The following is a 16396-nucleotide window of genomic DNA, read 5'->3' as shown; positions in this document are numbered from 1 at the left end:
TTTTTTTTCTGTAACAATAAAGATGTATTTTTAAGAGTATGATTGTTGTGCTTTTTACGTCCGGTATGATATAAACATGTTTACACCTTGAACCAAAATACTGAAACATAAAGCATTTCTAAATTTGTAATTTACACAAAAGTAGCATTTTCTTTAAATCGTTTTTGTCTGTTTCCTCCAGTGTAGCCAAGAAAACAAGATGTAAAAGGAAATCCTATATGAATAATCCTCATACAGTGGGGAAAAAAGTATTTGGTCAGTTTCACATAGACATTCTATTGGATTTTGGCCAAATACTGTTTTCCCCCACTGTACTATCAAATACATATGTACAGAGATTTGATTGGACAATAAGGCCTTTTTTGTTGGAAAATTAACCATAAGGAGAGCTAGATGTAAAAAATGGACTAAAACGATGCAGAAAGTTGTAAATAAGAACTGATTGAAATGCTCATGAAACTACATATTTTTGCAAATAAGAAACAAGGAATTTATGCATTTTTTGTGGTGTTTGAAAACTGAAATCCTATTTGGTACTCTGTCAATGTCAGTGTCACAACATCATTGGGCAGCTCCGTCTGAGCAAAGCGGCACACTGCGCATGCGCCAAACGTTCGATCAGTGGTAGTGCTGCTGTAGCTAACGGCTAGGCTACGACTCCAGCCAACATGGAGAGAAAAGGTAAACCACTGCTTTAAGATAGACACCATTTAATAACCGCGCCATCCCTGTAGTTGCAGCACTTCATCTGGTTCCAAGAATAGATTACATTGTGTGAAGTTTGTCAACGCTGCGTGACTTTAGATGGAGCTTTAATTGAGCGACTGTCACGCACTGTTGATCTGGATCTACGTTAGCTCCAGACGTTAGCCCTAGCTTCATTGGGTACATGTCAGGATTAGCTAGCCGCAGTTAGCTTTCTAGCTCTTTCTATCTCACCTTCCCTAGACAGCGATTATGATATTACACTGCTACTATGAGAGCCGAGGTTTAAATACGCACGGATCTTTAAACGACATTAGATCCGCTTGTCATTGCGAAGCTCCGGGCTTCAGGTGGCTGCCTGGGGATGTTACAGACGCTAACAGGCTGGGAAGTAGGTGACAGATAGGTTGTTTGGATGATTAACACGGTTTATTTAAATCGAGGTCGTTTTAAATTCTTAGATGTGTTCTACACTATTGCCTAATGCAAAGCTTACATGCCTGACTGTTTTACTCATACGCTTTTAAGTATATGTCGTGGTCATCAATATTGCAATCTTATATTGAACAATGCAATTTCTCTATCTTTAGTTCTGGCACTCCAGGCGAGGAAGAAGAGGGCAAAGGCAAAAAAGACTAATAAAAAGTGAGTTGTATTTCAAAATGTTTTTGTCTCTACAATGCATGCATATTTGCATTAGCTGGTTTTGAATGCTGTGTGCTTTATGTCTATATTATATTTGTGTGATGTGTTCTTGTCACTGCGCAGTTAAGTGGCAGTCATTGTTCATTATATCAGATGCTAATGGTGATGTTCACTTTACTATTATATATTTAGATTTTTAAATTGTGCAGCTCAGTAATGCATAGACAGTTCATATCAGGACTCATCCTGGCACTATATTTAACACTTCTTGCTTGGAAATTTTCCTTCCGTGTGAGTTGTAAATGAAGAATGTAAACTACCGGTATGTGCTGGGATTAGCCTTGGACTAATAAATCTAAAGGTGTAATACATTTTTTCAACTACATACCATCAACCTGAGTGGCTTTAATTTTGATTTTGATTGTTTGGGTCCACACCTAAACAATCTACTAATCAAGCCTTCAGTGGCATCCTCCGGAGAGTTACGTAACAGGCCATGCTATATTTAAAAGCAGAGAATGGTGTAGCCCACATCAGCCAAGTGAAGCATGGTGTTTGAGTGAAAAGAAGAAAAAAAAGGCAGAATGTGCCTTGTGGTGTAGATAAGTATCTTATTATTTCCTGTCTGTTATGTTGAGCATGGTCTTGAGTAATATTGTTAAATCAAAATTATTTTGACCAGTGACTCCATGCTATGTGTTGTATTTGTATGAATAGAAGTTTTATGCATTTTGAAATGGCTGATCCCGAGAACAAGTCAATGGATAAATACAAGTTACTTAAAGAGGGGGTATTATGCTTTTTTCAATCACATAGCACCAGTCTATAGCACACTACAATGATGCTGAAACCTTCTGTTGGTCTGTAAATGCAGTAAATTAAAATAACTGCCTTGTATAAAATTGCTCTCTCAAAGTGGCTGTAGCGAATGTCTTGAAATAGGCCTCTGTCTCTTTAAGAACCTCTGACTCATTCCGACACGCCCCCTACACACGCTGTCTGTGGCATCAGTGGGGAGGGGGTTCTGCTGAGGAGCAGTGGTTGGTTACTCGGCTGGTGACGAAAGCTCGGAGGCATCTCCATGAGGTGGGGGCGTTCCTTGGAGGACTCACACAAAGCTGTTCCTAAAATGGCCGCCATCAGAGTTTTTACAGATTACTCAAAAATACGTGAATGTGCCAAGGCAACACTTCAGGCATGTTTTTAATGAGAGAATGACATAATAGCATGATGTAAAGCTTGAAAAAGTCGATTTTGCATAATACCCCCCCTTTAAATATAACTAAAGTTGGATTGTATGCCATTATTAGATCAGATTTTAAGTTGCATTTTAGATTTAGCAATTAGGTGATTATTTTGGCTTGACCTCATTTTGATAAATCTCAATTTTCAATGTAGTTATTTTTTTAATTTTTAGGATTAGCCTTTACTAATATGGTTCATGAACATAGATTAGCCCTAGGCCTGATAACTGAGCTTGACCATAGTTGAGATTGCAACATCTATTAAATTTTGATTTAAGGTGTTTTTTGTGCTCCCATATTTGATACACATTTAATGTGTGAATATCCGGTCAGTTATTAAATAACCTAACTGTTTGTCTCCAATGTCAAGAACCCAACAAGAAAGTTGCAAAAAAATAAGAATAAAAAATACTTCCTATTTAGTCTCTCAAAATACGGTATTAAGTGTTTTTTTTCGGCACTTTTGAAGTTTGCTCAAGACATCTCTTATTGAGTGACAAAGCAATCTAAATTTAATGATTGCCAGCGCACATTTACATATGTCTGTTGGTTTGCAAAAATATTGTTTCATTGTTCTTGAGAAATTCACTCAAAATATTGAGAGTCAATCTCTACTAACCAGACATAACTTACAGCCTCCAGTTTCTCCAATTTCGGTCATATGTTTTTTTTATTAACAAGAAAAACTAATTCCTGGAGGAATTTTAGGGTCAATTACTCCAACACTAAAATTATTCTGTATTGTCATTCACACTGACTTGTGAAGTTTGTATGAATAATGAGAATGGCTTCGTGAGGAAAAAGTGCGAGCCTTAAAGGAACAGGCAACCGTTTTTCCACACTGAGATATGTTCTTACCTGAACTTAGACGAGTCGATGCATACCTGCCTGGTTTTTGCGTGTGCGCTCAGTCACGCAAAAAGACCAAAGATGTTGTTATCATTTAGCTTCTCCTCCTCTCCTCTATGGGCCAAACGGGACTGAAGTTAAAAGCGACTAAGGTATTCTACGTTTTCCTTATTTAAATACGGTTACATTAGTAATTACTCGATCCAAGTACAGTTACACAAGATTAAACATGTCGATTTTCTAAGCGGATGCTATATTGTAAGGCGTAATAATACCTTAGGGGCACTTCGACATCTGCGCGTTAAAGTTGAAGTGCTCCTAAGGCATTATTACGCCTTACAATATAGCATCCGCTTAGAAAATCGACATGTTTAATTCTGTGTGACTATACTTTCACCGTGTAACTGCTCACGTAACCGTATTTAAATAGGAAAATCGCACAAAGACCAGACAGGTATGCATCAACCCGTCTAAGCTCAGAACATATCTCAGTATTTAAAAACAGTGGCTTGTTCCTTTAAGCTATTTATTTCTATGGAGTTTAATTACAGCTTGATTAGTGATTTGTAGTTTTAAACTTTTTATAAAGTAACATTTAAGGTATGATTTATTAACACTTGGTATTTTGGCTGCACATTGACCCTGTAGTCATTTACAAAGTACTGTATACTGTCACTGGGCAGTAGTAGATCACGGGCAAAAAGACAAGGGCTTTTCCTAAATCAGTTTGCTTTATGTAATATGTGACACCTGTGCATGAACAGACAAGAGGTCTATGCCCATGTTCCCTATACAATACAATCTGGTATGTTTTTGAGTCTCGAAGGTTTCCACATTTTTCCACTAATCGTCAGCAATTGTGCCCAGACATGAATATCATATGCACTGATGCAGTTGTTTACCTCGATTTTTGTTCTCAAAGCTTTGATCATAAAGATAAATGGTATAACAATTAAATCACAACTGGGAGTCTTTTCTGACTGTAATGCTGATCAGTGTTTATGAATACAGTAAATGACCAAATGCTCCATTAGACAAACACATGATTGTTACATTTGAACAAGTCTAACTGGTTGAACTACAGAAACGCTCAGAATAGTCCGAAGACAAAAGATCATGAAGAACATAGCCATGTGGCTGATGTATTGTTTAAATTGTTATCTACAAAGCACTTTGTGGGTGGAGTGAATTAAAAGTCCGATGAGCTTTCTGTCTGGAATGAAGGAGATAAAGTCTTTTGAAACTGCTTAATAGATGTACTTCAAAGGTGACTTTGTCTGAAATAGTTTGAAAACACACACTGTCTCTCTGGAATAGGCAGCCAGCCAATCCCAGAGCCCGCCAGCCGCCGCAGCATGAGGCATCACCACAGGAGCCCGAGGAGCCAGAGGAGATCCTGGGGTCCGATGATGAGGAGCAGGAAGACCCCAACGACTACTGCAGAGGTCAGTCCTGTTTTTGTGTGTTCATATCAAAGGCCTCTTTTCAGTTACATGAGATTAGATCAGCAAATGTATGTATCCTTTCTCATTTTTCACTGTTTTGTTGAAACCATATTTTTCAAGCTATTGAATCATTATTTTTCATTGTTTTCCTGTAGGTGGCTACCATCATGTGAAAGTAGGAGACCTTTACAATGGAAAATATCATGTAATTCGTAAATTGGGCTGGGGGCACTTCTCCACCGTGTGGCTGGCCTGGGACACTATGTAAGAACATCATTTCTACACAATCAGACCTACTATAGATATGACAATGCAGTATTGATTGCTATTTGTGCGCAGGGTGAAGAGATTTGTCGCAATGAAGGTAGTCAAAAGTGCAGAGCAGTACACGGAAACAGCTGTGGATGAGATCAAACTACTCAGATCTGTAAGTCACGCTGAATCATTTGCATGTATTCTACCAATTAATTTCTGCTGGCAAGTATGAAACATCTCTTTGTCTGTCTAGGTGAGAAACTCTGACCCTGATGATCCAAACCGGGAAAAAGTTGTGCAATTGCTCGATGACTTCAAAATCTCTGGCGTCAATGGGACTCGTATCCTTTTATCAGTCTTCCCGCCTTTATATTCACCTGAAGTCAGTTTTATACATGCAGGGTACTTGACTCTGCTTCATAAATATCCTGAACATAATGCATGTACGGACGCTTTTTGTTTTTCCTGGGGTGAACAAACAACAGGTGATGTGTGCCCAGGCTGTTCTTTTGCGAATCTCAGGCTTTAACTGTCTTAGATCCACAAATACCTCAGGGAGAGATGTAGTTGTAACAAGACACTACCCAACATTGTTGAGCTTGCACTCTTTTCATCTGATCCTCATCTTTTTTTCTAAAAGGCCACCGATGTTCTGCTTGTCTTTTTATTGTCATGACCTTAATAGTTGTAATCCCCAGATGTTTGCATGGTCTTTGAGGTTTTGGGACATCATTTATTGAAGTGGATAATAAAGTCTAATTATCAAGGGCTGCCCCTGCCCTGTGTGAAGAGTATCATCCGACAGGTAAGATGACACCATTCACACCTTTTGTGTCAATAACATGTCGTTCAACTGCAAAGCATGAGGTGGCAGTAGTTAACATGAGACCGGTGTCCTCCGGGCGGCGGCGTGTGGGAACCAGTCTGCTTCATAACTCACTGCCAGAGCAGGCTTTTATAGAAGTGAAAATATGAAGTAAAGTTGTGCAATGCTATGAATATGTCAACTTAGCATTTACCTTTTAATGTTTGTTTTGAACTGTGAAGCTTACCAGATGTCTTCATCTGGTAACATCATTGCCGTTACAGTTTTTAATAACATTGCTGATTTGCATTCAATGTCTTCCTTCAGTTGTGCCAGCACAAATAGCACATTGACACTCTAATTCTCTGCACAGGTTGCAAATGCTTTATTATAAAGAATACTTGATGATAAAGCCAGTTTTTGTGTATAACAAATGAAAGATTGTTTTATTTTTGCGTTGTAACCATTTAAAACAGTACATGCACTTTCTTTAAAGGTTCTACAAGGCTTGGACTATTTGCACTCAAAATGCCAGATCATTCACACAGATATAAAGCCAGAGAACATCCTAATGAATGTGGATGAGCCATATGTTCGCAGACTGGCAGCAGAAGCCACAGAGTGGCAGCGGTCTGGGGCCCCTCCTCCCTCCGGTTCAGCAAGTATGAACCCAAACATTTTCATAAACCATGGTTTTGTCAATAAATTGCTCAACATTAACCTGCCTAATATGTGGTTTTGCAGTAAGCACTGCACCTGCACCAAAACAGGTGGGCTAAAAGATTAAATTTGCATTTATTTTCACTGTGAATGTCTCTATGCTAAATAATTTTTATTTTATAGACTGTGAAAATGTCCAAAAACAAGAAGAAGAAAATGAAAAAGAAGCAGAAACGCAAGGCAGAGCTTTTAGAGAAGTGCATAATGGACTTGGAGGAGATGGAGAAGTCCACTGAACCACAGGAAGAAGATGATGATGAATACGAGGATCCACAGTCTCCCAAAGGCAGAGCGTGTGCCCCCTTAAGACAGCTTTCATTTCAGGATCTAGGAGGCGAGGAAGAGGAGGGTGGTGTGTACAACTACAAAGACTGTCCATTTTTATTACTTTCTGAAATACTGCATATACAAATATCTTTTCTGACCTATCTAGAATGCAGTGTCAATGCAGACCAACTGAGAGCAGGACCAGACAGCCCGCAGGAGGTGAACTGTAATGGCCATGCCGAAGTGGAGCGGAGCCACTGGAGGAGTGAAGACCAGCACAATGGCAACACGGAGCTGACGGAGAAATGTGCCAGTGAAGATGAGGCGCTGTGCGAGTCCCCTGTGCGCACCATGTGCAACGGGCTGGACTGTCCCGAACTGAAACAGCTGGACTTAAACTGTGAAAGCCCCGAGACACACAGGCACCCCTCTGAGGCGCTAGAGGAGGGAGAACTGGAGCAGAGCAATGGGCACCACCACGATGATGGCAGGCCTGACTGTCAACTGTACAGGACCCAGGAAAGTATCAACAATGGTTAGTACCGGTGCACCTGCCGGTGCATTTTCAGTCCTACTGCAAAATGAGCAAAAAGAAGTGTGACTGCACTGAGTGAGTATGGCTTTGCTGTTAAAATAGCCGTACAGTTGTCTCTAAATTCTTCTAAAGAGTTCTTGCTAAAATCAGACATGGATGGTTGCCAACATGGTGCTAGTCACACAGATTGAAGAATTGCTCTTAGTATGAATGCAATAGTAAGTTGTGTATTTTCAAATACCTCCTCTTAAACTTGTGCTCATTGCCCCCCTCCCTCCGGGCTCTGTTTTAGGCAAGCTGCCAGCGGGATCCATGTTAGTTAACCCTCTTGAGCCAGTCAACGCAGACAAGATCAAGGTCAAGATTGCGGACTTGGGAAACGCCTGCTGGGTGGTGAGTTGTCCAATGACCTCTGGGATTTCCTCATTAAGGCTTAGGGGCATGGTCACTATAATTTGTATAGTCATACTGAATGATGGTTACTAATGTACTTTTTACAATTCAAAGGTGTATGTCTTGTCTCTTGTTTCAGCACAAGCACTTTACAGAAGACATCCAGACTCGGCAGTACCGGTCATTAGAGGTGCTTATCGGGGCTGGATATAGCACACCGGCTGATATTTGGAGCACAGCCTGCATGGTGAGACATTTTCAGTGCCTATAGAATTATTACAGTATTTTCTATAATGGGTTCATATTGGCTAAGTGTGTTTGGAATAAAAACAGCCCACCTGTTATATAGATTATTATTGCCACTTGTAAGCATTTGTCACAATAGAAACAAAGACTTGAAGTGTGATTTCTGCATTAAGATCAGTGCAGTGCTTGTTGTAGTCAGTGTCTTTGGTGAGAAACTACTGCATGAGTAGAGTAGTTAAATCAATCACTTGCTTTCATTCATATAGTGCTTTACTACAGAGTTGATAAAAGTGCTGCACAGCAATACAGAAAATACACGTTTTATGAAGTCTAATATTTACTTTGTCTACTGTTAATCTCTGGAAATGTGTCAGTAGCAGCGTGAGCTTTGAGACAGCCCTCTCTCAGTCTTATGTAGACAGAGTAACTCCAGTGATTATGGTGTTTATTTGTCTATGTCTTGTCTCAGGCCTTTGAACTCGCCACAGGAGATTATCTGTTTGAACCACGATCTGGGGAAGATTACTCTCGGGATGAAGGTATTTGTGGGAATATATCTAGCGCTTCTATTAACATTTTCTTACAAGATAAAGTATAGGGTTGTATATTTGCGGATTGTCTCATAACAGTGAGTGCTACTGTGAAATGCTTTCCCTGTAATTACGTGGCCTTCATTGGCCATGTATATGAATTCAATTCATTCAATTGTTGTTGAAAGCTTCACAGTTAGCATGAGCAGTTATGACTGTGACTTGTGAGAAATTTGAATAAGTGCATCTCAATAAATATTATATCATTCACCATAATCTTCAAAATGGGTACCACTTATCCAGAAGGTGCTGCTTCTGCCACAGGACAGTGCAGACCTGGCGATTTAAAAGTCAAAGTTGATTATTGAAATTGACCATAGTTGGGATTTTGATTTTAATTAATTGGCACAAAGTCATAAAAATGGTTATATTTGACTTCAGGATTCCTGCAAATACACTTTAAACTTAAATTGATTGCATAGCATACATTTTTCTTATTTTACTCATTTAAAGTATAATAGGGATTTTATACAATATTTGAGATGCATTTTCTTGTTACTTCTATGCCCTATTATTGAATTTGTAGTACTCCAGTACAGTGATAACGTTAAAGTACATAATATTAATGTCTTGTATTGTTGTGTATACAATTGCTGTGATGTTGACTGCTAGCATTCCTGTGTGTATTTCCACTTTAACAACTAAAATCACAAAAGTTAGAACCTACTCTTCTGAAGATGGGGCCATCACTGTCCTAATCTCACCTAAAACTCTGCCAAGTTACAATCTTTGTTTTATGACCATTCCTCAGCCTGCTTTGCTTTTGCTAACCATTTGTGAATGAATGTCTCGCATGTACTTAAACCCTCATCACATTGCTGATATGCTTTTAACTCACTTCTTGATGGTTTGGTCTCTGCAGTTGCATGGCTAATTTGAGTTTGTTCCAATCACCCATCATTTTGCAATCAGCTTTTTTCACACAGTCTGGTACTTTATAATTGCAACAGAGCTGGTGCAAATACAGCATTGATTTTCATTCAGATCATGTAACTCGTTTCGGGAATGAAAATATCTGTTGGACAAGTGTTCCATACATTATCATTTGTTGCTTTTTACCATCTTTTTTTATGCATATGTTTAAAATATCTGTTGAATATCTGTTTCTCATGTGTGCTGTACAAGGCTGCCATCATTCATTGTTCATCATTGCTCTGTGCTGTCCCTCCATCTCCTCTGCTCTCTCTCTCCTGTGCCCCCTTCCTTCTGATGTGCCTCATTTCCAGACCACCTTGCACTCATGATAGAGTTGCTGGGTAAAGTCCCTCGCCACTATGCACTGAATGGGAAATACTCACAGGAATACTTCGACAAGAGAGGTATGCACCCCTTGGTCTGTGGCCTGTTCTGGGGACCAGGACGGCAGCGAGATACAGAAACTAGCATTAAAATGATTGGCAACCATATTGTTTCTGGCAGTTGACAACATACTTAAATTCATAAAAGGTTCAAATGTTTAACAGGGCTCACTCCTGTTTCACTCAGTTGATTTTTTAGATTTTAATGAGACCCTTGCATTAATTTGATATCTTGAGTGCACTGGCTGACAATGGCCATAAACTGCCATATATTGAAGAGCACTGTTATGGCTGTCCTGATGGTTCCATGTGCAGCCCTCCCCTCTCCCCCAGAGCGGGCCCGACCTGGGATCAGACTCTGTCTGACCTGTCTGTGTCTGTCTGTCTTCTCTGCACTGTACAGACCACATAGCACTGATCATTGAGCTGCTGGGGGCAGTCCCACGCAAACTCATACTCACTGGAAAATATTCCAAGGACTTTTTCACCAAGAAAGGTAACGACAGATGTTTCCAAATGCTTAATTCATTTTTTGTCCAGTTTTGTTGAAGCTTAGTTGCAAGCACTTAACGCTTTCGGTTCATCATTCGGAATGAATGCAGTTTTGGTTTAATTCAATTCCTGACTGAGGTCTTAAAGTGTATGTTAAACTGTTATGAATCATCTCTACATCCATCGATGACTAAAAGCCAGTACAAGTATGTCCGTTAATGTGATACTTTCTGTCATAGTTGAATTCATTTCCACACAAAACGGGAATTGTGTTTTGGCTAAAATAAACCCTTCCCTTGTAGTTATTATTTGTATCCACTGTTGCTCCCTCACACGTGTTTTGTCTTGCAGGTGATTTGAAACACATCACAAAGCTGAAGCCGTGGGGTTTGCTGGAAGTGTTAATGGATAAATACGAGTGGCCGCGAGAAGAGGCCGAGACCTTCGCTGATTTCCTGCTGCCCATGTTGGAGCTGATCCCCGAGAAGAGAGCCACTGCAGCTGAGTGCCTGCGCCACCCCTGGCTCGCCCTCTAGTGGACACATTCAGCCCTTGCACCTCCCCTTCCTCCTTCCCCTATTTCTCTCCAGAGACTGCAACAGATCACTTTTCCATTTATGGGCATATCAGACAAATATTTATTTCTTTTGTTGTTATTTTTGAAATGTTCTCGAGCTATTGCCTCAGTGTACGTTTGCTTTGTATTTGTTCTTCCTTCATGATGACGTCAGGAAGTAGTGGGTTACATTTTCTTTGTGGTCAACTGCTGTGCTCCGTTAAACTACCCTGGCCTGGCTTACCGAACCTGCTCCTGTCCTGCTAACTATTCTTCCCTGTTTTTGTTAACACTCCTGCACTACAAACTGAAACAAATCCAGGATTATAATGTAGCCTGTGTATTCCATAAAGGGACTCTATAGGACTTCACGTACAGGTTCATTAGTGCTCAATCCTTTTTAAAAAATGACTTATTTTATCTCATGCTACACTTGTAAGGTATCCATTTTGTATTCGTAAGTAGGTTTAGGATTTTGCACACTGGGCTTACAATTGTACCGACTGCGCTAGTTTCCACAGACGGGACAGTCCTCTTTTAGTTTTTACAGAGATGAGGTAATCTAGGTGAAATCATTTAGGTAGAACACAGGTGGCGGGTGCTCAAGCTAGAAGCGACGTCCATGCAAATAGGATTTCAACTTTAAATGCACTTGCTGGATGAAAGGGTGTCTTCAAGAGATCCATCTAGACGCCACACTGTAACACTTTTTATTAGTCTTGTTACTGATCTGAAAATGTTCTTTTAAGTTATTTGCAAACAGACATTGGGGAAGCAATTACTCATTTGGTTCAGATAATACAAAAGTTGTGACTTTGTAAGCACTCCCTTAAGCAATAGTGATTTTAAGTTGACACAATAAATTTAATATTTTTGTGTGGAACACTTTGATAGAGCACAGTTAACGGGTGATTAGGGTCGGCCCATGCTGAAACAGTTTCATCTTTAATGCCGTTCTACAATACAATACTTAAATTGAACTCCTAATCTAGTACCGACACGTTTCTTAATCAGCAAGTTGACGAAAACTACTTTATTACAGTTCTCTATTTGGAAGTTTTGCTTTTCAAAATTCATTTGGCATGGACTTTCATTTGCATTTCTTTCTGATTTCCCTGTCATGGGAGGCTGGTTTTCTCATACCCACTTCAGGAACATAGAAAGATGCCATGCTACGAAGCCCATGAGGGAAAAAGGTGAAAATAAAGTGTAAATATGTGTACCAAAGAGTTTGCCTTTATGTATATGACAGTTCTGTACAGTTTTTAACAGATCTTATAAGACCTTAGCTAAACACATTTAGCTGAGTAGCTGTGTTTTAACAAGTATGGACGATGTTTGAGTTGTATGTGTGGCCGTATGTTCAATAATGTTTTTACCTGCGAGAAACGCTGGGGTTCCGTTCGGTGAAATAAACAATGTACATGTGAAAAACTTTAGGTCCAAACAAATTTACATATGTGTCCAATAGCAGAGTAGAGTCTGTGTGAGATCTCCCAACTGTACAACACAAACATTCAATAAAATGTTCATACCATACAATCACTGTCTCTGAGTGTCTTTTGATCACTGTTAGGGGCCAAAAATATTAGGTAAAAATAATGTCAGAAAATGAATACTACTCAAATCATTAAACGTGTACAAACTCGGAAAAGCTCAATAGCAAACAGAATAAAGCTAGCCTGAACTTTTCTGACTGCAATGGACATTTTTGGACAAATTACCAGTGTTAAAGTCCTTGCTTCACCTGAATATTCTAATCTTCTTCCTGAAGCACTTAACGTGTGACCGTTGAATTTTACATGATTACAAGTTTAAGAATGTTTACACGTTTACTTTTGCTGTACAATGCTCCCACACCACACGACAGGGAGATATATGCAAACAGCAAAGCAAAGACAGATTGTGAGAGGAGTGTTCATTGTAACAGTGTATGGTTTATGTACATAATTTACAAAGCATTTAGTAAATGTTTGTCACTGCTCCTTCGTCACACACTTGTAAGCTCCAGAGAGCGTTTGAAGGCCCATTCATATTCATTCATTTTCTGCAAAAGAAGAAAAACAAAGCTTCGATAATGAGCGTGATTACTTCAGAATGTCTGTCATAAATCCACAAAGATCCCCCCCCCCCACTGAAGAGAGAACTCCTCTGTGAAACCTAACCAGATTACTGTGCAGTTGCAGTCATTGGAAGCCCCTCGGGTCGTTTCCACTGTGCCTTTATTATCTTCAAAGGGATTTGATGACTGTTTTGTCCCCTCAATTTATCTGTCAGTATGTTTTAGATTTTGAAAACGTATGCAGGCTTCCGGTGCTGTCTTTCCAAATCCCTCGGCAAAAGCACCTGATGGTAATAATCTGCCATTCAGTGCCTATCATAAACAAACTTTTACTTTCTCAAGTGGGACTTCCAGGACTACTTTTGAAGAACAACCCTTTTGTCCGCTTTCTGAGCGTCAAGTCTCTATGGTCTGTCATAACTCTAACTGTAACCAAATAGCTTCACTTCTTGGCAGTGTATAAGCATTTTTGTGGTAACTTCTATTTTCCAATTAATATAGTATGGTAGTTTGTTTTTTTTGTCTTTAAATAATGATAATGAATAATAATGCATTTGTTTTATATAGTGCTTTCTGAACACTCAAAGACGCTTTACATTGCACTATTCGTTCACACCATGCTCTGTGGTGGTTAGCTACTATTGTAGCCACAGCTGCCCTGGGGTAGACTGATGGAAGTGAGGCAACCAGTCTGCGCCATCTGGCCCTCCGACCACCACCAACCACTCACTCATACACTATATTCGCTAGGCTTCCTGGTGTTCCCAAACGGTCTCCCATCCAAGTACCGACCAGGCCCTTCCCTGCTTAGCTTCCAAGGTCTGACGGGATTGGGCGTAGCAAAGGCGGTATGGCAAAGGAATTCTTCCATTACTTTGAAGTGAATTTTGATTTTTACAGTAAAACTTAAAATATTATGGATTCATATTAATTTGGCTTTAAAGGTGCATTAAGCAACTTTTTATGTGGGGATTTTTTTTTTTAATATTTGTGTGTATTTGACCTTGTAGTGACCCAGCCTTTACTTTTGATCATCATGGTCTTTACAACTCTCCAGGATCAAATGTTTTGTAGGTTTTCTGGTGAGAGGATCCGTCAGCAGGGAAAACCTTCCAAACTATTGATCCTGGAGCGTCAAAGAGACCAGAGATGGATGGATGGATGGATGGAAGCAGAAGAAGCACTATTACACTTTGATGAGACAGGCTGGAACTGGAATTGGTTTAACAGTAAAATGATGACCATCGCTGTTCCAAAATTACGCGTCCGTGACAACATTTGGTCATGTTATTGAAATCTATGAATAGACCTGTCACTGTCACAACATTATTGTCATCCCAGTCGTGTCACTCCCCAGACTTTTCCCCTTCGTCCGCTCCCTCGATCTTGAAGTCGTCGGGCAGAAGCTTGTCCTGCCGGTTGCCCAGAGTGAAGGAGAGGAATGCCAGAAGCAGGGCGTCCAAGATGGAGATGATGGCGAGGATGTAGGCCCAGCGCACGGTGCAGTTGCCCAGGCTGTACTTATCTGTCCTCTGGCCACACATCCGCTTCACCTCCTCAGAGTCCCAGCCGTCTGGGTAGATCATGCACCCCATCGTCATCAACACAGCTGTGGGGAAGGAGTTGTCAGTGTTACCACCAGTGAGCAGTTTGTATGAGTAATAGTTATGAGCACGAGTCTTTACTGCCACATGTGTAGTGCTTGAATCTTGGAAAAACCATAAAGGGACAGCCCTTTGTTAAAGTAGCGCAAGCTCAGGAGTGGTGTATGCAAGATGTATTGTTAGACAGAAGCCTCAAGGTAAAATAAGGTGCATTTATGATGAAGCGTGTGCAGGATGAAAGTAAACCTCAGCTGACATAAACATGATGGGGGTTTGAGAGAGAATTTAAAGGGATTGCCAGTTCTCAAGTTGGCGCTGGTTAAAACTGTAAAACATGTGGCTTATATGAAGTGGAGAGTGGATCCTGAAGCTACTCCAGTACAACACCGTGCTCAGGAAATAGCTTTTACAATGAAAAGGCATCTGGGTGAAACTACAACTAAAGTCACACCTGATCTTGTTACATGTAACTTCATCCACATCAGAGGTGTCAGAGCCTGGACTGAAACCCGACCTTGGTGACGAAGCAACAAGCTCATGCCATACAGTGTGTCTACTAAAACCAGAGGTCACAAGCTGGACACGTCTAGGTTCACAGCAAAACACCGGCCTTTCCTTACACCTGGTTGTTTCCATGGAGACACAGAGTTGCCCAAAGTATATTCAAACTTTTTAATACTTCGCTCTAACGAAATTAAAAGGGGTGGGTGGAGTAGTTTGGGAACAGTCCTGCTGAGAGACAGACCGTGATGAGAGTTAAGCCCTGCTCCTAAAACGGTTATTAAAATTTGAATCATGCATGTAATTATTTTCGTAAAGAGAGAAGTGTGACGTGACTTTATTATCTTTTATTATCCAATTTTAATATGCCCAGAGGTAGAAATGTGGGCCCCTGGCTAAGTTTAGAACATTTCGAAAATCTATTAATAAAAATGTCCACCAGGAAGGGCAAACAGAAGTTCATTTGGCAGTACAACTTGATATAGGACTATACATAGGCAACTGATTCTACTGCAAAAATCTGGTATGTAAGGTCAGGGATTCTCAACATCGGGGTCTAGACATTGGGGTTTGTCAATGTGCATCCACCACTGGTAAAATCACAGAGCGAAACAGTTTGTGAATCACCCTAGCTAGTCACCACTTCTACACTGTCAATAGGTAAGTACTGTATACATCTTAATTTTCGCTCCTATATAACCTACCAGCGGCCAGTTGCATCCACGCGCAGATCTTGTATACGTTCCCCGCATTGAGGAAAAAGAAGAGGCTGAAGCAGACCATGGTGCCCACTATCAGCAACATGGAGGTACCCACAAAGAACATAGCAGTCCTGAAGGCCGGGGACGGGATGGTTTCGAATGCCAGGATACTGCCTTTGCACGTGAGCTCGTTGGTTAGCGCGTTTCCGATGCAATAGTGGAAAAGTCCGAAGTACCCGGCCTGCGGCGTGTTCACACTGTCCCCGATCCAGTAGGGTTGTATGAAGACCACCACATCGATGATGACGAAGCAGATGGTGAACACGGCCCACAACACGCCGATGGCACGAGCATTGCGCACGTAATTGGTGTGATAGATTTTCGCGGCTTCTTGCGCTGGGAGTAGGTCCGGCATTTTTCACCAACAGGTTTTCCTCAGAGACGGTGTGAGATAAGAGCTTTGTGTCTTGAATGGGACATGTG

General features: G+C 40.5%; 2 protein-coding genes across 2 annotated transcripts; one reads left to right on the top strand and one right to left on the bottom strand.

Moving 5' to 3' along the window:
• The first annotated feature begins 593 nt into the window (after window positions 1-593).
• srpk1a (SRSF protein kinase 1a) lies at window positions 594-12600 on the top strand. The gene is made up of 17 exons (XM_079558671.1): window positions 594-681; window positions 1296-1350; window positions 4761-4888; window positions 5044-5152; window positions 5228-5315; window positions 5397-5484; window positions 5842-5948; window positions 6445-6610; window positions 6693-6718; window positions 6792-7020; window positions 7102-7470; window positions 7763-7863; window positions 8003-8110; window positions 8579-8648; window positions 9926-10018; window positions 10401-10493; window positions 10841-12600. The coding sequence occupies exons 1-17, from the start codon at window positions 669-671 to the stop codon at window positions 11023-11025; spliced, it is 2028 nt and encodes a 675-aa protein (XP_079414797.1). The 5' UTR covers window positions 594-668; the 3' UTR covers window positions 11026-12600.
• A 1853-nt stretch (window positions 12601-14453) lies between these two features.
• Window positions 14454-16328, bottom strand: lhfpl5b (LHFPL tetraspan subfamily member 5b; the record flags this gene model as incomplete). The annotated part of the gene is made up of 2 exons (XM_079558393.1): window positions 14454-14716; window positions 15917-16328. 2 exons carry the CDS (start codon window positions 16326-16328, stop codon window positions 14454-14456), a joined length of 675 nt encoding a protein of 224 aa, XP_079414519.1.
• Window positions 16329-16396: the final 68 nt, after the last annotated feature.

Source organism: Gobius niger (assembly GCF_951799975.1).
Source record: "Gobius niger genome assembly, chromosome: 6".
Lineage (NCBI taxonomy): Eukaryota > Metazoa > Chordata > Actinopteri > Gobiiformes > Gobiidae > Gobius > Gobius niger.
This window is presented reverse-complemented; position numbering and strand designations above follow the sequence as displayed.